Source organism: Ambystoma mexicanum, chromosome 7q (genome assembly GCF_040938575.1).
Source record: "Ambystoma mexicanum isolate Mex_15411 chromosome 7q, UKY_AmexF1_1, whole genome shotgun sequence".
Taxonomy (NCBI): domain Eukaryota; kingdom Metazoa; phylum Chordata; class Amphibia; order Caudata; family Ambystomatidae; genus Ambystoma; species Ambystoma mexicanum.
In genome coordinates, this window is record NC_090941.1 from 1,032,771,513 (window position 1) to 1,032,793,792 (window position 22,280).

The 22,280-nt window shown below is 44.8% G+C and overlaps 1 protein-coding gene across 3 annotated transcripts in view; it reads right to left on the minus strand.

Annotated features, from left to right (window-relative positions):
- LOC138528567 (neuronal acetylcholine receptor subunit alpha-10-like) overlaps window positions 1–22,280 on the minus strand; it is a 444,635-nt gene that overhangs the window by 98,351 nt on the left and 324,004 nt on the right. For all 3 annotated transcript variants that reach the window (XM_069640336.1, XM_069640337.1, XM_069640338.1), the window contains 2 exons: window positions 20,917–21,071; window positions 11,968–12,500 (listed from right to left, as the gene is read on the minus strand). In XM_069640336.1, the coding sequence (XP_069496437.1) occupies window positions 11,968–12,500; window positions 20,917–21,071 (688 nt within the window). The remainder of the gene's footprint in view (window positions 1–11,967; window positions 12,501–20,916; window positions 21,072–22,280) is intronic.

The window sequence follows — 22,280 nt, forward strand, 5'->3', positions numbered from 1 at the left end:
GAAAATTAAACTGTGGGTTCATGGGTGCCAACTTTTGATTTTCACTACAGGGGCAGAAATATCCCCACCTCAGCCCTGAATATAAGCAAGCAACCAGCCCAACCCATACCCTGGCCAAACACATTGTATAGCACTTTTTTTATAAGGCATTGCAAAAAGTCATACGATTAACAACCTGTAGTTTTGAATATATAACATCTCAGCATCGGTCTGTCAACCTGCTGAGCTACCCTGGTAGGCTTCTACTGTACAGCGTGTCTATGGATCGCTTAATGTACTAAAAGTGGGTGTACCTGTGTCATGGAAGTGATTTAAAGTGGAAATGTACGATGTGGAATTTGGAAAGAAGCCACATAAAAGAAATTGCACCATTTTTTAAATATTATTTTGAACATTTCCAGGCGAGTGGCAGTGCTACTGTGATATTTACATTGCGTGGTCACAATGACCCTGATCCTGCCCCAGCCCCTCCAACATCTCTGGCAAACAAGAGCAGCTTGCTTAAGCAAGACTGTCGTGGGGGCGCACAAGGCCAACTGTGGTACTACAGGCGGACTGCAGAAGCATAACGTGATACTGACACTTGTCATTGGATGTCCAAGCAGCTCCATGTGGCACAGCAGTCAAGCTCCCCGCCCGCATTGGGAGGACCAGGGTTCGGATCGGATCCGGACCACGGAAATAGCTGCAAAACGCACCATTAATTAATATAACTTAGGATAAATGTTTATTTTTCGGTATCTTCAGGTGGGCGACTGAAAAGGCTCAGGCGAGCTACTAGTCGCCCGCGATCAACTGTTTGGCGACCTCTGTCTAAAGTGAACAATGCGTGCATAGTCTCTGAAGATATAACTCCGTTTTCTGAGATTGAATCAGAGGTGGTGAATAGTGTGCAACACCCTCCCAAGAAGGGTGCAACTCATAAGAAGGTTAAGATGGGTTTGGACACAGCATGGCGTGACAAGGTTAAACCAGGTTGTCAGAAGCACATCGGTGTATAGTTCAAAATGGTGCTAGAGGCATGAAATGACGAGTGATATTCATAACTACATGATTGAGTCAGCCTCTGGGATGTGAAAATGTGTGATAGGGTGGGTCACAAAAGTGGGGCAGCTGTACGCAAGCTACGTAAAAAGAAAAAGCAGAGGGTACGTGCACGTGTCAAGGACTGTGTGTTGTTGATGTGCAATGTTTGTATATTAATAGGAATGAAGCGGTGGTGAGACATTGTGAGTAAAAAGATGGCATGAATCAGAAAGCTCTAATGGCGTTGAGTCAGTTGAGGTGAGTTGTGCTTAGACTGTCAATGTGAGTGAACAATCAGGCAAACATGGGCACACTCAACTCAATTGGGAATGTGAACCCTGGGGGGCAGAATATGATGTAACAACGCGTGGCTCATAATAAACGTTTGCTGATCGACAGCAGAGACAATAGCAAATCGCTGAATATTCACTAAACATTTCATGTGAAATAAATGTACTTTACCAAATGTACAATCCTGCTGTTTACTTTTAAACCACAGTTTCATATTCCGAATTGTGGCGCACTGAGTTGTAAGCTGATCTAACACCCTCTGTACCACAAAGGAACATCGCGCGCCTCAACATGAACTTTTGCGGATCGACAACAAAGACAAATGCAAATTGCTGAATATTCTCTAAACATTTGATGTCAAATAAATGTACTTTACAAAATTTACAATCTAGCTGTTTGCTTTTAAATCACTGTTTCATATTCCGAATTGTGACGCGCTGTGTTGTGACATAATATGTGTTGTCTTCCGGGTTCTGTGTAAAGTCACTTAGGACTGGAGACGACTGGGCGCGTTTGATGACGCACCCTGTAACGTCACGGAGAGAGGTGGGGAATATGAATGCTTTGATAATATCAGGCTTAGTGGCAGGAGATATGATTTAGTGTCGCAAAAGCAAGTCAGCCAGGTCAAAAGCACCAGTCATAGGATTATCACATAATGTCGGCGCACACCAGCCGGATTTATCGTTTCTTTAGTGGACAAAAAGTCGGTTGACGCCCATAGGAAATTGTACTATTAGCGGACAAAAGGAGTGGTCTTAAAACACTTTCACCCTGACAACGAACAATACAAACAACGTTCTCAGAACACCCCCATTTTGTGTAATTGCAACCATTTCGGGACACCGCGAGTGTACTTAGAACACATTCAACTAGACAGATTACAATATGGACAGCGTCCTGAGGACACCTCCAGTTTGTGTATTTACGAAAATATTAAGTACACCGCGAGTGTTCATAGCTCATTTTTACCTTCCTTGCGAACAAAAATGACACATACTCCGTCTGCTAAACACCCCACCATTTAGTTTATTTACAAAATGTCAGAACAGCCGTGTTCTGCGCGGACAAATCGAACGCAACAAAAACGTCTAGCACATAAAAAAACAAAACATTGAACCTATCTCATACTCAGCCACCCTCCCCAAACACTCTTACACACCAACACACGGCACTAAATACAATTTTTTATCCACGTTTCACCGCGCTGTACGCGGTCGACGGCGAATACAAGATGGCGGGCGCCACAGAAAATCTGACGCGCTCCACGCCCCTCGCCGTTCAATCAGCGAACACGTCGCATGTCCGCAGACATGACGCAAGGCCATGGGCCAATCGGGGTGCTGTCCGCGGAGCGAACAGGGAAGTCCGTCCGCGAAGCGAACACAGATATCACTAATTTTTTTGCCTTACATTTTGGTCATTTTATAAAAAACTACTGGACGGATTTACACCAAATTTGCAAAAGCACGCTTTTGGGACCAAGCCCCCACTCCTGCCGCAGATTTGGTGTAAATCCGTCCAGCGGTTTGGCCTGTGGCCGTGCGCAAAGATTTTTCCCATTCAGTCTATGGGAAAAAAAAAAGTTTTGGGACCCCCCCCTATAACTTTGCCTCCCCTGGACGAATCCTCGCCAAACTTTGCAAAAGAAAATCAGAGTGACCCATATACTTTTTTTGCAAAGTTTGGTGAGGATCCATCCAGGGAGAGCGAAGTTATAAGCCGCCCAAAAAGTGCTCTTCATATGGAAACAGCAACTTAACATAACTACATGGCCACTACCGTGGCCATGTAATATATATATATTATACGATATATATTATATTATATATATATACAATCCTCCTAATGCTGTGGCTAACAAAAATAGCATAGTGTTTGTCAAAGGAATATTAGAAAAGGTTGACCCATGTCTACCGATCTGGGTGGTTGGGGACTTTAACGCAAAGATTGGAACAGAATTGGAGGGTGTCCCTGACCTATGTGAATCTGCCATGTATGATGTGACAACTTTCATTACGCAGGGCAAAGCCTGGGCAGAGATGTTATACACATATAATCTATGTATGTTAAATGGACAATGTTCCGGTGATGCCCACAAAGCATATACTTGTGTGAGGTGTGAGTGGGAATAGTGCATCCACTCTGGATTGTGTTTTTGTAAACCAGGTGGCTCTGGGACTGGTGCAGGATATGGCTATATTGATAAGAGAGGAAAGTGACCAAATGTCGATCTGTGTGATGCTAACTACTAAAGAAGTTGGTGGACAATATGATCTAAATGGTGAAATGTATCTGAGCTGTGGTGCGAGCTGAGTACATTGTCATATACTCATTTAGATAAGGGTAGGTCTGTGGCTGAGAGGGAATTGCCACAGAAAGTTGGATGTTGAACCATGATTATACTGGGTCTTTCCTGATGCAAGAATTCTCGGCCATGCTCTTAAAGATTAAGGAAGTTACAAATTAAAAAAGGAAGAATAAGACCCCAAGTGAAAGGTGGAACAAGGGAGGCACCAAGGGTAGATGTTATGACTATAGGATTCAAGTAGCGAAAAGAAGCTACGTCATGACATTGCTCACATATATTCAATAGCAGTGGCTGTAGAGACCGCCAATGACATTGCTAAGCAAGTAAAAAGGCTAAAAACCTTGCATCAGGGCTGGTTGAGGGGGCATCGATTAAATAGTTGTGAAAGAGAAATTTGGATGCAATTTGCCCAACAAGCCATGAATAATAATACCCCTGGAATATGGCTAGTTATTAGGGGACCGATAAAAAAGGACCTGACAATCAATAGTGTATCTGAGGAGGCCTGGAGAATTCATGTAGCTAACACATTGGGGTCAGTTGAGCCGGAAGATTCTGCCAATTTGAATATCAAGGAAACCTGGTCGTGCAAATCCTCAGTGTCAGAAATTACAAAGAGCACTGTGAAGTTTCATAACTCTCGGGCTGCTGGACCAGATGGGACACGTCATGGTTTAGTTAAATTGTCACCGGGTGTCTGGGCCCAGGCTCTACAAGTATTATTTGGAAATATTGGGGCATATGGCCAGGTCCCATGCTCCTGGAGAGAAAGTAGCATCTTACTGGACTATAAGAAAGGATGCTGGAAGATTCCAACCAACTATCGCATATTAGCCATGTTAGATATAGCAGCCAAAATATTTGCTCGGGTCCTGCTAAATGAACTTAATCAATGGATAAAAAATGCAAATATCTTACCATCTAATCAGTTTGGGTTTAGAGGTCAGTCCTGTACCATACACAATTTGCTCATTTTGGTGTTTGCTGTGGAATATGCATGGACCAGACGTCATCTTCCGGTGCGTGCTGCATATATAGACCCTAATTCACGGAGCGTTTTCCAATGTGGCTTTGCCACTATAAAACGCTTCTGTGAATAAGGCCCATAGACTTTATTTCAGCTTTTGACATGATCATGAGGAATAGACTATGGACCAAGTTGGTTGTGTGGAATATTCCTCATGGCCTGTTTACCATGAGTATGCAGCTGCATCGTGATACAGGTGTTAGAGTAAGATTGAATGGACAGGGTAAAGTGACAAGTGTCCTGCACACATCTAGAGGTGTTAAACAGGGTTGCATATTGGCCTCAACCCTCATTAATCTGTACCTTGCAGATTTGGTTGATATTTTCAACATGTCAGCTGTAAGTCCATTTAAAGTGGGAACAATGAAAATAGGTTGGCTCGGCAATATGCAGATGGCCTACTAATATTGGACCACACCCCAAGCGGGTTAGAAATAATGCAGGATGCCTTGTGCGATTATGCGAGGATAAATGGCCTTCGTATCAACATTGGAAACACGAAAATCATGGCTTTTTTGGGAAAAAGAAAAAATATCCCCAAAAATAAGTGGAACATTGATCAACCGCCTGTTGAAATAGTTAGGACCTATAAATATCTTGGTGTTGTGATTGATGACAAGTTGGAACAGGCAACACATTGGAGAAAGGCTCGGGCCAATTGTATGAGAATTGCACATGTCAGGAGTACATTAATTGGCAGGCAGGGTGTTTGGTCCATCAGGGCCATCTTGTTGTTATAGTCCTCTTAAATTGTCCCGGGCGATAGGTATGAAATGGACATTGGAAAACTTGAAGGTAAAAACCTCTGTCTGCTGTTTCCAATGCCCATGTCACTCCCTATAGAATACATATAATTGGAGTTTGGACTCACAAGTGCGAAATGGAGTCCCACAAGAGACTATTTGTTATATTAAATTGTTGCAGTTAGATAATGAGACAATAATGGTCGAGTATTTCCTGGCTGTCAGGAAATTGGATAACTATGAATGGTCTTGGGTCTTGGGAAAGCTACTGGCTAAACATACCACATGGTTACTGGGATTTGAAGATAAACCGTAGGGATGCATTCTGCTAGCACAGAATAAATAGGTTAAACAGAAAATAAGTGCACATAGTAAGGAAGTAGATATAGTACGCCTGGCATTGAATGTAAACAGTGGTCCCTTCATTCAATATTGGATGAAGCGAACGCCGCAGCCACAGTATATTAAAGCCTACCCAAGCAGCATTATAGTTAGAGAATATTTCTTGTTTAAATGTTATGTTACTAGAGTGTTGGAAATTGAAGGCCCAAAACCTGGCACAGCACGGTTGTAAAGTTCATGCAGGTTATGAGGGCAAGTGGAAATAGAAACATCCGGGCATATCATGGTTAATTGTGTCAGTTTGAACACCTTGAGAAATAAATATATGAAATTATATGAACACATGATGAATGCAGAAGATGGGCATTTACTATGGAAAACATTAATGGATGGATGTTGTCAATTGTATATTTCATATCAGAAGTGTATTGTGATTTTAGATGATTTGTCAAAGAATATTTATTAATTGAATAGTGTGATGATGAAATTATGTATATAATGCTTTTAATTTTTTTAATGTATTTGATACCTATATATATATATATATACATATATATAAAGTCATTTTGGCTGTAATTATAATGTGTAACTCTTACACCAGGGATCTTGAAGTTTGGTGGCAAATCTTGGTCGAAGGGGAAAAAATTCCTATCAACTTGTCTCTAGTAAGACTACTGACACTAACTTTAAAGCCAATAGATGAACTCGCATAGACGAAAGACAAACAATTTGGTCAGGACATCAAGTGACCGAGACTGGCTCTAAAAGAGAGCATGAAAGGCCATCTCCTGCTTAGAAACAATGACTCCGGAAAGAGTAGAATTGTTTAATTTTATTTAAAAAGAAAAATGTTTGATTTTATGTTTGTATATCACAATGGCTAAAGGTTTTCCATTTTGATAAACCACACTGAGTCGAATAAAATAAAAGAAATAAGTATATTAATAAAAGAAAAAAACACAAATAAACCCTCTGACAGGAATATGGAAGTTCAGTGGGTTAGTGAAGGAGTTGCAGTGTTAGTTACAATTGTTGATGTATGTTTCATTCACTAATCACTTGAAACACTGACTCTCCACCACGCAAGCCTGAATGCCAAGTGCCTACCTGACGCTCACCCTATCAAAACAGAGTTAATCTTCCTCGGTGGCACCGCCAAACACAACCAGTTAAAACTGGCTGACAGAGATGGATCTCAACAGCTTCTTTCCCCAACTCACCCCTAGCGCAAATTGCCTCTGCTTCACCCATCGATTGCGACCACTCCTTCAAAGCACACATTGCCAAAAAGACACAAGCAACATGGTACCAGCTCTCACTCCTGTGCCAAATGAAACCCTTCATCCCTGCCTCAGACTTCAGATCAGTCATCCAGGCTTTGATACTCTCCCACTTTGATGATACCATTGCCATCCTGGCTGGCACCCAACCACTGCTCTGGCCCAGGAAAAGCAGACCAGCATACCGCAGCACGTTGCATCGTAGGACTGAAGAAATTTGACCAAATGTTACCCACTCTCGATGAACTTCAGTGGGTACCCCTTCAAGCTTGCATCACCTTCAGGACCGAGTGTCTCCCTAGAAAGCGCTAATGTCCATGACGCCATCATAGATATCTGAAAAGATAGCTATCTCTTGAGGTCAAAAACAGAGGAGCCACTATATTGCCAGACTAGAATCTAACAACTGCAGGAAAGAGAAGACCAGAAAAGAAGCATTCACATGCTATGATTCCACGTTCTGGAAGGCCCTTCCTGCTAACATCAGTCTGGCTTCCTCCCTTTTGCCATTCAGGAGAGATCAGAAGGCCCAGCTCTTCAAGCAATTCAAACCACTATCTTCCCTCTCTTTACTGTACCGCACTCCATTGCTACTAGCAAGATTCATGCTGTATACATCCATACTCAACAAATTCATAACAACTTTGAAAAATATTCATAAACACATTTTTAGCTAGGAGCATAGTCATGCTGGCATTTCTTTAAGTCTAATTAGCCTAATCATTTTGTATACCGCATTTATCGTATACATGAAAGAAAATATAAATCAGTCCACATCAAGGCATTTACACCCAGAACCCCGATGAGATATAAGGCCAGGGATGTCAAACAATGAAGGGGGCTGGGAGTGGTGCACAGTGCAAACTCCTTTGCAGTATTGGACTGATTATCACGTCACAAGACCAGTATTGGTCAGTGGGACATCATGCAATAAATATCCATGTGGTTGTAAGAGACTCACACCAGAGCAATGTAACATTGCCTCCCCTGTCGGCCCTCTCGCTTACAATACCACCCTCTGCCTTTGGAACCTGCCCATCCCCTTTGAAAATCATCTTTCCATCCTCTCCCTTTTTACTTCCCCCGTACGATAGACAATCCTTCCTCGTTTTTGCTCACCTGGCCTCCCTCCCATATCAATAAAAGGTGTCTCGTACATATCCCCAACCCTCCATTGGGTTCATCCAGGAATTGACATGTTAGCTGTGGTGCTATTTGTTGCCATTTTTGGACCCACAACTAAGCACTCTTGATTGTGATTTTGTTACTTGCCAACCAGAATGTCTCTGACTCTTGTTAGCCACAAACCATTTTTCTACTGCACTCACCATTTCCCTCTTCCCTCAGCCCTCACCCTTGCCGCCTCACCACTAAGCGACGTGAGACAACATGATTGTAATTGTGCACCATACAAAACTACAATAAAATAAAAGTAGAATAAAATGTACATGCAGCATGTTCAGATATTGCAATCGTGAAGAGCGGGTACATTTGCTTATGGAGGTAGTCAACCAGAGGTCACTCAATCACATCACATTGAATAGGCTGATCCTACAGATCAAGTGTAACAGTTCCATGGCATGATTGACCAAAACCTGCTTAACCTGGTGTTTATACTTGGCAATTATCCTTGCCCCGGCAAGCCATGGTTTCACCCAGAGTATGAGCTTTGTGAGGAGTTCATGTATGTTTCTTTGTGTAGGATTTATACAGCAAAACTGGGTGGGAAGCAACTGAGCCCTGTTCATTGGGGATGCACCGCGGGGCGTTACAGGTAGAATAAGGGGTACCAGAGGAGGAGGCTGGGAAAGGATGGGGAGGGGGAAGCTCCAGAAAGGGGGACTTGACTCCTATCAAAGATCTCCCATGAATCACCTTTTACTAGAAGACCGAGCAAGATCCCACCAGAGTCCCAAGAGGTCTCGACTCCTATGATGTCTTTCATGGCGGCAATAATCTAGCAGCGCCCATGAACGCAGGCGAAAGACCGCCAGCTATGAAGGGGCATTTCCAATTTCCAGTATTGCGCCTGTTTGTTTTTAAACATTGCATGTAACCCCACCTGCACAATATATTGAAGGGGCTTCTTTGTGTTGCACACACGTGAAGGCAACATTACCCCTCCACTGTGTGATTTCCCAGTCTTCTGTGGGTATTTCCCTGCCTCGATACCTTTCCCCTTGAGAGCTATACTGCCAGACCTTAGACGGATCTGCCTTTTTTCAGTATCCTACACATTGTATTGCAGAGATGAGCCTCTTGGTCTATAATGGGATCTTAGGGGTGTTCCAGATGGTGTGAGTTTCCTGGCTGCGTCGTCCTTTCTGGTCTTCTGCAAGTGGTGGAGATTTAAATAGTGCAGCCTATCATATTCGGTCAGCGATTAACAGTCGTAGAAAGGTCTAATCTTATACCACTCAAATAGAGATGACTGGCGTATACTGTCCCATTTCCCCCCTTGGAGCAAGGCAACACTGTCAACTACAGGTGTGAAATTAGTGTCTCTCAATAAGGGGACAGGACGGAAGTTAGGCCGAGATTGGTGGATAGTCAATCACCCAAGTCCAAGACTCACTTTATTACCAGGATTATATAACACAATTTGGATGTTTATTCCCTCTTCAATCAAACCATCTCCCAGCCATCAGCTGCGTGGTCCATCTCCCACCTCTGGGTCTCCGCACCATTCTCCCGAGATCTGGAGTCCTCAGGTTCATAATATGAAGCAGCATCTGAGCACGCCAACTTCCTCTTCCCACGTTGAACGTTCAAGCCGCAGGGAGGTTTGTGATTCAAGATAAATCTAATCACTTCTCTTTGTAACTTTAAGAAATCAGGTTTAGGAACAGCTAATGGAAGGCCTTTGAAAATGAATTACAGTCGAGATACACTCATTCTAAAAACATGTATTCTTCCTACTTAGGAAATCCTGCAGGTCTTTCTGAAATTCCCTGAATAAGGAAGGATCGTTAGGCTGTTTGGGGCAGTCATTTTATTTGCAGTTTGCACACCCCGATATCTAATAAATGTTTCCTTCTACTTGAAAGGGAAGTTGTTGATTTTGTTGTGGGATGGAGTAAAATTGAGAACCTCTAATTTGTGATCATTTGTTTTAAAGCCTGACATGCCTGCACTTGTCCTCAATGCTGTGGTCACATGAGTTAAAGAGCTCTTCATATCTGATGGAGGGATTAGAGCCCTGGTATCTTAAAATCAAAGTTTCAGAAATAATCCACTTCAGGGTTAGGAACCAGGATTCTTGGTTTTAAATCTAGCACCTTAACCATTAGGCCACCCTTTCAGACAGGAGTTAAATGCATTACAAAAGATTAATAGATAAGCAATATCTTTAAAATGTTGGTTATATCCAACATCCTCTCAAATCTTTTAAATATTAAAATGGCACATGGTACACACACAGGAAATTCATAATAGAAGCCAGCAGTGGAGGAAGAAACACTCACTTTAATGTCTTTCTAATTTATCAAAGTGCCCCTACTTTGCCTAAAGTGCACTCAGATATTAGCAAATCCCATCCATTTATTCAGATACTAATTCTAAAAAGCGTCTTCCTTATCCAACATGTACTTTTATTAAAACAATCCCCAAGAGAGGGCAAGTTTACAATTCATTTGAATTGCTTTTCAAATCAAATGAATGAATCGCTTCTTGAAGCTAGGTCGACACTCTACCAATACACAATGGAAAACCCCATAAGGCAGTTGGGGGTAGATTCACCAAAAGTAGCGCTATTTTTAGAAATGTGCAGGGCACTTTATTCTCAAAGGTGACCTGCACTTTTCAGGAGGGGGTGGGCAGGTTCTGAGAAGCACTCATTCAGATGCTCTTTGTGAATTGAGCTGCCACTTTTGTTTGGCACAAGGGCGGGCGTGCGCTAGCACATCTCAGCCATTGCACCAACATTTTTGGGGGGAATCTGGCCCCTAGTCTCTGGAACGAGAGGGTCATCACACTGGCTTCCAGTGATGCATACAAGTGTCCACTGGAAGGTAGTGTGTCTATCCAAAAAACTCTACTTCTTGATTTTTGGCTTATCACTGTTTATAAACCCTCAGATCCTTTGATCAGTGCCTGACACACCTTCCAAAGTTTAGACAACCATGTGACGGCAGAGACATATCTCTTACCATGCATGCATAGCGTGACCTCATCCCCCTGGGACATTCTACTTTCAACCAAATGTAGAATTCAAGTGTGCCCTACTCTGGCTCAGAGACACAACATGCAACACCAGCACATGTAGACTTCTCATGCTGTAAACAGTGCTTACATAATTGTAGCAACCCGCTCAGTCATTTAAGGTTCTCATTAAAACATGATCAAAGACTTCACATGTTATGCAGTCTTATGTGCGCATAGTTATTTCACACATGCTGTCATGCGTGGCATCCACAATGGCCCACGGTCAGACTGGGACTGTCCCCAATAAAAAAATTGGGCTACAATCACAAATGGCAATTCTTTACTTTTCATGAGAGTGTGAGACTGTTTGAGTACTACCCAAAGGGGAGGTTTTAATAAAAATAAGTTGTAAATAGCGCATTTCAAACCATATTTATGTGGTGAATAACATTGGTCGATACTAGCAGATGCGTAGTGCAGTAACTCATCAAGCAGGTCAATTTGTCGCCAAAACACTTGCATGTTGGGGTGCCCTTTGGCCATTGCCCTGATGCCCTACATGGCAGTCTAAGCGGGCAATGGATTCAATGTTTGCATCTATTGTCCTCAAGAAGAAGTAACACTTAGCACAAAGATCAAGTACAAAGGGTTATAGGTGCACACTTAACCTCCCACAAACATTATCCCTTTGATATGAATGTAAATTAACACAACAACCCAAAGAACAACCAAAAATAAACTTTTGGTCTGGCTGAAAAATACACACAGAAAAGCAACTGTGTCACCTTTAATGTACCCACTCACCTATCAGTGGCACATTTTCAGAAGGCGGCATGCTCTCGGCAACCAACAACTGGAACACTGTGAGCGCCAACAGGACCGTCACGCCCAAAGAGACCTTCTCCCCAGAGTCCGCAGGCAGGTAGAACCCCAGGGGAGCGAGAAAGGAGATCATGACGCAGGGCAGCAGTAGGTTGAAGATGTAGAAGGAGGCCCTCCTCTGCAAGATCAGAGTGTAGGTGACGTCAGGATAGGGCTCTGAGCAACAGCCGTAAGTGATGACGTTCTTCTTCGCGGGCATGCCCAGAACTTCCCACTCCACGTTTTCAACAAAGTCGGTTAAGTCGCCAGTGTCCAGGTGGTTGAGTATATCAATCTGGTTGCCGTTGTAAGTCCACGAGCCAAAGGTTAGGCGGCACTGCTGCCCATCGAAGGGAAAGAAGGAGACGTCCACCTTACAGGAGCTCTTGGTGATGGCGGGTGAGTCCCACATGATCTGCCCGTCATATCTTATGACGACGTTGGTCTCCATGGAGCCAGTAAACTGATCATCAGCACTGAGGGTGAGAAAGAAAAGACAAGTAGAGTGGTGGCATGTTTGATCAACTTGTAGAGGCCAAGAAAATTAAGTAGTAGACATGACTTGAATACCCTAACAACGGTTTACGAAGTGGCACAGTTCGGCTTCAGAGACCAATATAATTCTTAACTGCATTCCATAAATCTCATCCACACACACACACACACACATGCATGCACACACACGCATGCACACACACACATGCAACTATTCCACTTTGATGCATTATACGTATCATGTGATTCATTTCATGATTTAAGTGTACACTAACAACTCTAACACCATCTCCTGCATGTGTAGGGTCAAACCATTCTGTTTCCGTTTTGCCCACTCTTTGTACTTTACAACCTCTGAACTGACCACCACGGTTCCTGAACTGATAACCATGCCCTATTTGTTCTTGAAGGCCGCTATCGTTTTGCTCCTTCGTCATGCACATCTCTGTGGTAGCTATAACCTTGCAATTTTCTATTGTCTCTATGATGGATAACGCAGGGAAGCAAGAGCATGGAAGCAGGTTAAGAGGTTTAGGCAGAACTGTGGCCAAAGAAAGGACACGCAACAAATCACTGGACAGAGACATAAAATATGAGAGTGTACCAAGGGTAGTTTATTTGAGATGAAAAGGCATGGGGAATACTTTTCTGGGGACGGTGTTGGTTTTTGTGTCTATGCATGGTTATATAAGTGTGTGTGTGTGTATGTGTGTCTGTGTGTTTTAGTTGTTCAATGTACTCATTTTCAATTTGATTCTAACAAACTAAGGATCTGTGCAGCAGACTTTTCATACTAATGAAATAATGTGGATCCTAATGTGGCGCGGGGTCAAGCACGGTGTCCACAATGAAGACAGTAGGGCACCAAGACAACACTCCTACAAACCAATGTTACGGAAAAGAAGCCATAAACCTGTAGATGCCCCTGATCCTGGATCTGAATCACAAAGATATCAACACATCTGCCCAAGAATTGATTTCCTATTCCCATTGGACAGAAGCCAGGCAATAAACCACCTTGCTCTATCAACCTGTCCATTAGTAGCGATGCGCCTAAAGCGCAAGGCCTGTCTGAAAAAGGAGCGGCAGAAGTGGAAATATATCAAGGGCTCTGGATAACGTATGGAACAGATTAACAGAAAAATATCTCACAAAACAACAACACCAAGGCCGCTTCTACGACACGCGACTCAGGTTGTGTATAGTGGTGGCTGGTGTATGATGAGAAACTGGGCACCGCCTCTCCACTTTTTGGAGCCCCTCAGCCCTGCAAGACTGAATCCCATTTGCAGTTTAGGGTGAGTGTGTTTCACTCGCACCCTAATACAAAGGGACAGAGATTTGAAGCGCAGAGACTTTGAATATGCAAGGCTCTGAAAGATAATTAGATGTTTTGCAATTGAAAAGACTGGTGCTCCTGGCCACCCATTGCAATGCCTGGGTGCCCTGGTACATGGGCATTGCAAACAGCCGTCCCTCATGCACTGCACAGAGACCCAGAGAATTCTGAGTGCTGGGTCCGGTACTGTCACAACCTATGTTATGTCCGATGGCTGCTAAAAATGCCAGCCCCATTGGATACATCGAAAGTCTCTTCACCCCTCTTTATGCATGCCTGTGGGGTGGGGTAAAAATGCTCTCCCAAATCCCTCCTAATTTAGAAGCAGAGGAGGGAGGGGTGAAGGGTGGCACCTGATTCCTCACACTGGCACACTGCTAAAATGAGAGCTGAGTGCTGGGCATGCTACAAGCTGTCAGGTTGCTCACATCGTTGTGTGGGCGGGCCTCCGTTCGGGCCCAAAGGACATGACGTCCAGGACGTGACGTCAGGGGAAGGGGAGGGACGGGGGTTAGGATCTGCAGTTCCGCCGATACGTTAATAAAGCAGGTTGACAGATACCTCGGCTCCCGCGTATCATTGTAAGCCGCAGCAGGGCCTGCCGCGGGTACGCTTCACAAAGAAGCGACACCCTAACACTGGCGACGAGCGGGTACGGACTCCCGCTGGCGCAGTGCCGAGGTCTGCTGTCGAGCAGTAGAGCGTGTCGGCGCACCTCGGACACGGCGTACGACTCCATATGGCCCCGCCTCCCGCGTGATAAAGGCCCAGGATCATCACACGGCACCCGCCTCCCGCGTGACAGAAGCACGGGATCGGCACAGGGGCAGCCCAGGATCAGCACAAGGGCACCCACCTCCCGCATGACAGGGGCACAGATTCGGCACACAGACGCCCCACGAATACGGGAGCGCTGATTATGTGTGGCCCCGCCTCCCGCGCAGGAAGGGCCCAAAGGCACCGCACGTGGGGGAAGCAGTCCTCTCGTGCCGCCTCAGAAGCCTCGACCTCCCTCCCACGAGCGGTGTGACGCCGCGCAGACCAGCAAAACGAGGCCACACTGCAACAAAAGGGTGAGGGGAGGAAGAAAGTCCTCTGCACGCAGCAGCAGCGCCGCCAGAGCTGCCAGAGCCCAGGCGCCATAGTCATCCACGGGCACACAGGCTCATCACAGCAGCAAGAAAACGTACGTTTAAACATTTCATTGTGTTCGTTTGCATGATGTTGTCGATGTGCATGTGTGTGTGTGGGCGGGGACGGCGGGTATGGGTCTGTGCGCGTGTGTTTGTGGCTATATGTCTGTGCGTTCCTATGTGTGAGTATTTGAATGTGTGTGTGTGTGTGTGCGGTGTATGTGCACAGACAGCATGAAAATGTGTTTTTACAGTGCCAACGGTGTATTTTATTAAGCACAGCCAGCTTGAAGATGTGTTTTATGGGGACATTCTGACATCTATTGCTGTGCACTGGGCTGAAACCAGGAGAAGGGCGCAACGCTTGCATTTCATTTTGACAGTCCTCGTGATCTGCTTTGGCAGAGCCCGCATGAATCTGTGCTTTACATCTAATTCTGCATGTATTGGCCACAATCAGCATGTGTCGAATAGGTCAATGTTGGAAAATCTTAGCGCCAACATAAGCATGTTTTGCATGGTGATAGTCCTGTGTACTGCTGGTGAACAGATTCTTAACTGTACAGCTTTGTTGCTCTTTTTAAAAAAAAAAATCTTATACCATTTCAACACATTATTTAAAAAAAATCTTAGTAAGGGGGACTCCTCCCCCACGGCACTGAATCATCTAGGTTTGCTCACTGCACTCACCAGCTCAATCCAACTTGGGGAAGCATTCACTCCCCAACACTTCAAAAATCCACCATGCACAACCTTATGTTACTGCACTCAGAGAGCTAAAAATAGCTTGTGGCATCTCCAGTCGAGTAACTTTGCTGAAAATGTTGGGCGGGCACATGACATCTAAAGGAAAGGTGCCCCTGCTAAATGAATGGGGACAAAATGGTGTGCCACAAAAGTTGGGGGGGACAAACACCCCTGTCCCTCCCTAAAATTACACCCATGGGTATCTTATGGGGCGACTAGTTATTTAGTCAAACTCCCCTTTTACAATATGTTTCTAAATTATATTTCAATAGTATTTTATGGCATGGGTCGCCATTGCACAATGCTATCGCTCAAGGGCCGAAGCTGGGAATTCACTCCCGGCCCATAAAGGTGTGAAACCTCAATGAAGAATCTTATGGGACCTCCAACTCCTGTAGGTGCTTTAATCAAATGTCCGGCCGCCTCCCGGGAGCCAACGAACTGTCACAGCTCTCGGAGTAATTACCGAGTTCATTCATGTACCAGCGCTTGCGTTTTGGTGTCAGGGTGGTGTCACTATATGTAAAGTACATATAGGAGAATAGATGGGAGGAGAGATTGGTTTCGCGATTGTAACCCAGGCCAGGTGTGCGGAGAACAAGCGGATATCATAACCCGCAAGCGCAGAACTTGAGCCTCGTCCACAGAGCACGCCGCATGATTGGATTACGCCCTTGGGCCTCAGCTTCCCTCCCTGAACTTTTGTACAGACCTTGAATGAGGTTATATATCGTGTAGTAGTGGAGATGAGAATTTGCACCTAACTGAACTCGGTGGGCTGTGAGTAGCTCTTGACTTTGCAGAGTGACTATACATGGGCACCTGAAACTGGGCAAATCAATAACAGGGCGGGAAAAAAGCAGATAGACCGAAACATATGACAATCTACCGTATGTATATACTCGCCATACATCACACTTACAAAGGCAGACTGATCCAATGGAGGCTCTGGGAGCCCTTTTACTAATGCACCGTTCACAGTGTTACAGTCCAGCTCAAGAGCCCTAATGACCCATACTGATACGCACTTGTTAGGAAAGATTGTTTTAATGCAACTTTCTCTCCATTGACATCAATGGAACCCTACAACGTTTTGCCATGAGTTGACTCCTGTGCTGACTTGATGGCAAGTAAAGCCTTTTTGCAGTACCTTCCTCTCTGGGAACACCTGTTTTAGGGACACTGATCAGTCCCTGAGGCTGTTTATTTATTTTATTTATTTATTATATTTGTTGGTAGCGCCCATACCCGGGGGAGCTGGGCAGATATGGGGCACGAGGGTGTCCAGGACTGGACAGTCCTTGCCAGTTTGAATGATGCAGATCCTTGCCATTGGTGGGCTGTGGGCGACGACAGCACACATTTGGAATACAAGGAAGAGTCATGTGGCTGCTCTTCAGATGGTCTTTTGGAGTCAAGACGTCCTTAAGAGCGTTGCGGCCTTCTGAAGAGCCGAGGACGAGCCTTGGAGCTATCCAGCATTGTCTCCAGCCATGTCCCAGTGAAGCCCCTGTATCTCTGCATCGATCTTAAGAAGACCCTTAGCGGTGTGCTGACCCTTGGGCTGGTGGGGTGCAACCATTCTAGACACCTGCCTGTGGACCCTGCATGCAGAAGCCTTCAGAAGCATCCCAGATCCATCCTGTGGGCTGTCCAGCTTCATCCACAGTATCTTTGTTGCATTGCTCCCCGTTCTGATCTTCTGTGTGGAACTTCGCAGGTTGCCAGGTTGTGGCCCCAGACCCGTCCGCCTACAGCTGCTGATTTCCATCATGAAGAGGGGCCTTTCTGGAGTATATGACGCCACCTTGAGTGTCACCTTCCACGCCCTCATCAAGGATTCTTCACTGCTTCCTTTCTCAGTCGAGTCCTGGAGATCTCCTGTCATTGTGGGACCGGTGGTGGTCCCTTGGCAGCAAAGCACCGAAGGGAACATAGACACAGATGGCAAACATGCATATCCAGCCGACACAGACAATTAGAAGTAATCTGGACACTAACCCCTCGGCAGTTAGGAAGTCCCATTCCAAATCTTCATGGCCAGACTATGGGCCTCATGACAAGTTTTCTGGTCCGGAAATTAGGGTGCTGGTAAGCTTACCGGCATCCTTATTTCCGGACCTTCAAACTACGGGTTTGCCTGCCAGAGCCGCTGTGCCCGACCGGTCTGATCCTGCCGGACGCAGCAGTCACGGTAAGCAAAGCCATCACAGAAGCACCGGCACCGTTAACAACGGGGTCAGTGCTTCCGTGTCCCCACTCCCATAGAGTCCTTTTGGACTCTATGGGACTGGGGATTTACAAATTTACCGGCGCCTGACTTCCCGGCCACCAGACTCGAAATTAGCTGGTCATACCGGGAAGTCAGGCGCCGGTACATTTTTACAGGTCCGGCGGCAACCCACCGGTAGCAACGGCAGAGTTATTGCCGGGCCTGTGATGAGGCCCCATGTGATCTATTCCCACCACTGTATCCCAAGGTCCTGCCATGCTTCCGATGGCAGCCATGAGCTGCACTCCGACCTCTACATTTATTTATTTATTTATATACAGGAGGCACAATGCTCTTTTGATCACAAAAGAACATACAATAGATAAGAAATCAGATTTGATGGGAAGTAGTGAGCTTCTTACAATGGGGTGAGTTTGAGTGACATTCTGACCAGGTTGTGGATGGGAGCAAATGGAACAGTCACCGGGGAAAATACATGAGTGGACATACATAGATAAGGACAACCAACATTGGACATTTTTAAGTACAGGTAGGCGGTACGGCCAGCTGTGCCCGGGATGTGTCCATGATGGGTGAAGTGCTAGAAGGGTGGCAGAGGAAGTGAGAGACAGAGGCAGGTTAGAGGTCAGGGAAAAATGTTAGCTAGCAGGCATATGAATGGTAGGTTAAGAGGGTAACTCAGAGGCGAGGATGTAGGCTTTTAGTTTGGTTTTGAACAAATCCGTGAGGGCTGTTTCTCGAATGTCCGGGGGGGTGAGAATTCCAAGCAAGTGGAGCAAGAAGAGAGAAAGAGCGGAAGCGAGAGGAAGCACAGGGAGGGCGAGGAGTCACAACGGTAGTCGATGAGGCAGAGTGGAGATTACAAGAAGGCTTATAGAGGAGGAGAGCTTCAGTGGTACCTTGCTGGGGATAGATTTGTGAACCAGGTGAAGAAATGTACACCTGCATCCTTCTCTGCCTATGGTCAGCAAATCTCTGTGGAACAAATGCTAGGCTCACAGGTGCGATCTACACATAGACTACAACATTAGGTTAGAGAATGGCCGACCTTCAGCAGAGCCTGGGGCATGAGCAGCTCTGGGAATCCATTATTGCAGAAACAATGGACGCTCATGCTCCTGGCAAGTGACCCTCTTTCCTTCCTCAGGGCCTGGACAGCTGCGGCAAGTCCATTCCCTTTTGATCACAATATAACTTCAGTCAATGCACTGTTTGACCCAACAAATATTATATTTCACCCAGTGACATTTATTTCTGGGTCTGAACCCCAGTTTCTATAAAGTTATAAACCAACTCTGCACCTCAATCGCCCCTCTGCACCTGGAGAGAGAGAACACTCATAGCTTATAGTGATAAGCCAATCAAAAACAGAAGATCCAAGGAGGGTTACTTTTTAAAGGGATTTTCCAGTACAACGTGTCAGCAAGACAAAGCAATTCATGGACTTTATGGAAACGATTACCGTACTCGCGTGTCGCTGCATATGGTTTGCATCAGGATATGAGCTGCAATCCCCTTATGGTAATAAAGAGGAGGCATTTCCCTCCCTCTTCAATGGGAATTTGCTTGGTATATGTTATTTTAAGGGGCCTGGGTAATTACATTGATGTACAGAGAATGGTACAATCAGACTGTTTGTGTCTCAATGCAACAACCCGACCATGAAAGTGTCATGCACTTGCTTGCATAAGGAGGTCCTTCATCTTCAAATCTCCAAGCTTTCTAATCTGTGTTATGCCAGAACTGTTCAGCCATGGTTCAGTAAGTGCCTATTGAAAGGTGAATGGCTCTGAATAGAGCTCCTCTGCTTAACCAATGATACTAAACCTGTTCCAGCAGGGCCATCATCTCTATAGCAGTCCTTCTGTGATAATGGCCTTTGGTAATGGGTGCTTTTCCGTAAACCGGGAGAAAATCTGACCAGAACATAAAAGAGTCATTGCTTTCAGGCCCCCATTCATACCATCAGGTCCAGCTACTTGATCACGAGAAAATCAAGAACTGTAATACCCGGAATGCACCTGGAAGAATCTAGCTCCTCAGACACATCAACCAGTAGTCAATCATTGTAGTATGTGACATCGTAAATGTGGCGTGTCACCAGCATGCAGCCATGTCACGGCAGGCCTAGATACGTTGCGACTGGATGTAGGTCTATTGATCGAAAAAACTGCTCACATTTTTTGTGCTCTTTTTTTTTATCAAACTGTTTACTCCAGAATACGAGGGGAGACCTTTCCAAGCCTCCCAGCACCCTTTCCCCTAATTTACCCCACCTATATTGGTTGACCCTAACCCAACATTTACATTTGGTGGTAAAATCCGAAAAAGCTAAATTTGAGCCAAAACAATTCGAGCAGTTTCTGGTCAAACAATGTACCGACGAATACCATGACTGGACGTAGGCCTATTGACCCGAAGAAACTGCTTGAATTTGCTTTCGATTTTTAATCTATTGTTTTACCACAGAATACGAGGGGAGAGCCCCTCAACCCCCTCACAATCCCTCCCACCCAACACACCCCTACCTATATCGGCTGCCCCCAACCCAACATTTACATTTTGGTGGTAACATTTGATAAAAATAAAACTTTGAGGCAAAGAGATTTGAGCAGTTTTTGGTCAAGTAATAGACCCAATACTTTGCGAATGCAGCCATGGTTTTTCCTATTGAGAACCATGACTCCAAATATCAGGTGGCAAAATGGGTTCAATGGAAAAGATATCAGGGTGCCCCAGTAACATGGAACCATGCACATCCTAGACACTTCTCATCATCAGGATAACCTCTCACATGAAACAATACTTAGCTGATGGAAGGATCGCTGTGATTGTGTCTTCCTAGGTCAATTCCTCCGGGGTGCATGCGTGGTCCGCTGCCTGTGCCCTGGCTGTCAAAGGTAAAAGGAGGCAAAACGATGCTGCTCCATACCAGTCCGACCTACTTGTTATATAGGACGATGTCGGGTCTCCATACATAACTACTAGGTATACGGATGGTATCAAGCCCATCGTAATCTTCCTTATTCCAGCGCAGGTAGGCATCGAACCACACCTGCCGTATCCAAAGGTAGGCCATCAGGATCTGGTTCCGTTCATCCTTGGGAGAGAGAAAGAGAGGCAGGAAGAGATCAATAGGGAAAAATAACTGGGAAAGAGAAGGTAAAAGAACAAAGAAAATAAGAAAGAACTATAGAGCTTAATAGTAAAAAGATAGGAACTGTTTTATGAAAAATGGAAAAGGGGAGAAAAATAATAAAAAAGAGAAAAACGTCTAGAATAGCCTGAGAGTTTTACAAAAAAGAAAACAAACAGAATGAAGAAAAAGAAGAAATAACTACAGAAACAACATAACAACATAAGTACTCTAAAGAAAATTTAAAAGAAAGATACATTTTAATGAACACAAAAAGACAAAATAAAAGGGTGGAAGAAGGAAAGAAGGGAAAACAGGAAAGAAGAGAAGGAGAGGCAGGGAGGGAGAGCGAGGGGGAGGGAGAGAGGTTAATATTCAATGAATGGAAGATCACTAGCAAAGATAGCGAAGTATAGTAGTTTAAAGTACAAGCGTGAAGGGGAGAAGTTTAGAGAAGCAGAACAAGTATGAATGTAATGAAATGAGAATGCTGGAGAGAAAAAAGTCTAGCAAAGAAGAAAAGGGTGAAATGAGAGAGAAGACAAGTATTAAATATTGCCTGCTTGGTGCTTTGTCAATCATAGAGGAGGAGGGTAAAATGCGCTCTTACTTCAGGTCTCCATCTAGTGATCTGGCAGGAAGCCTGCTCGAGCTGTGCTCTAGGTGGTGCAGTATTTTGATCCCAGCCAGCACAGTGCCTATGATGTAATGTAGGGAATGTTGAGTAGTGAGGGATCTAAATTGGAAGGTGGATTGATAGATAGAGAGCCTACTGAAAGGAGGGACGCTGTGCTGCTGGTGGGACTTCAGATGATACTTGAAGAATACACTAAATTTTAAGAAAAAATTGAAGTATACAGGAGCCAGGCAGGTTTCTGAAACTTTAGTTTATACTTTAAGTATCATCTGAAGTCCCACCAGCAGCACAGCATCCCTCCTTTCAGTAGGCTCTCTATTTATCAGTCCCCCTTCCAATCTAGATCCCTACATTACATCATATGCACTGTGCTGTCTGGGATCAAGATACTACACACCTCCCTCCTATTAACACAACATTAATACAACACAAATTGTTTGAATCTCTCAGGCCTACTGATCGACCTGTGTGGCCTTTTGGTGCCACCTCTCAGACCATTGTCACTTGTGAAATGCTTTTTCTCGTCCACTCTTGCA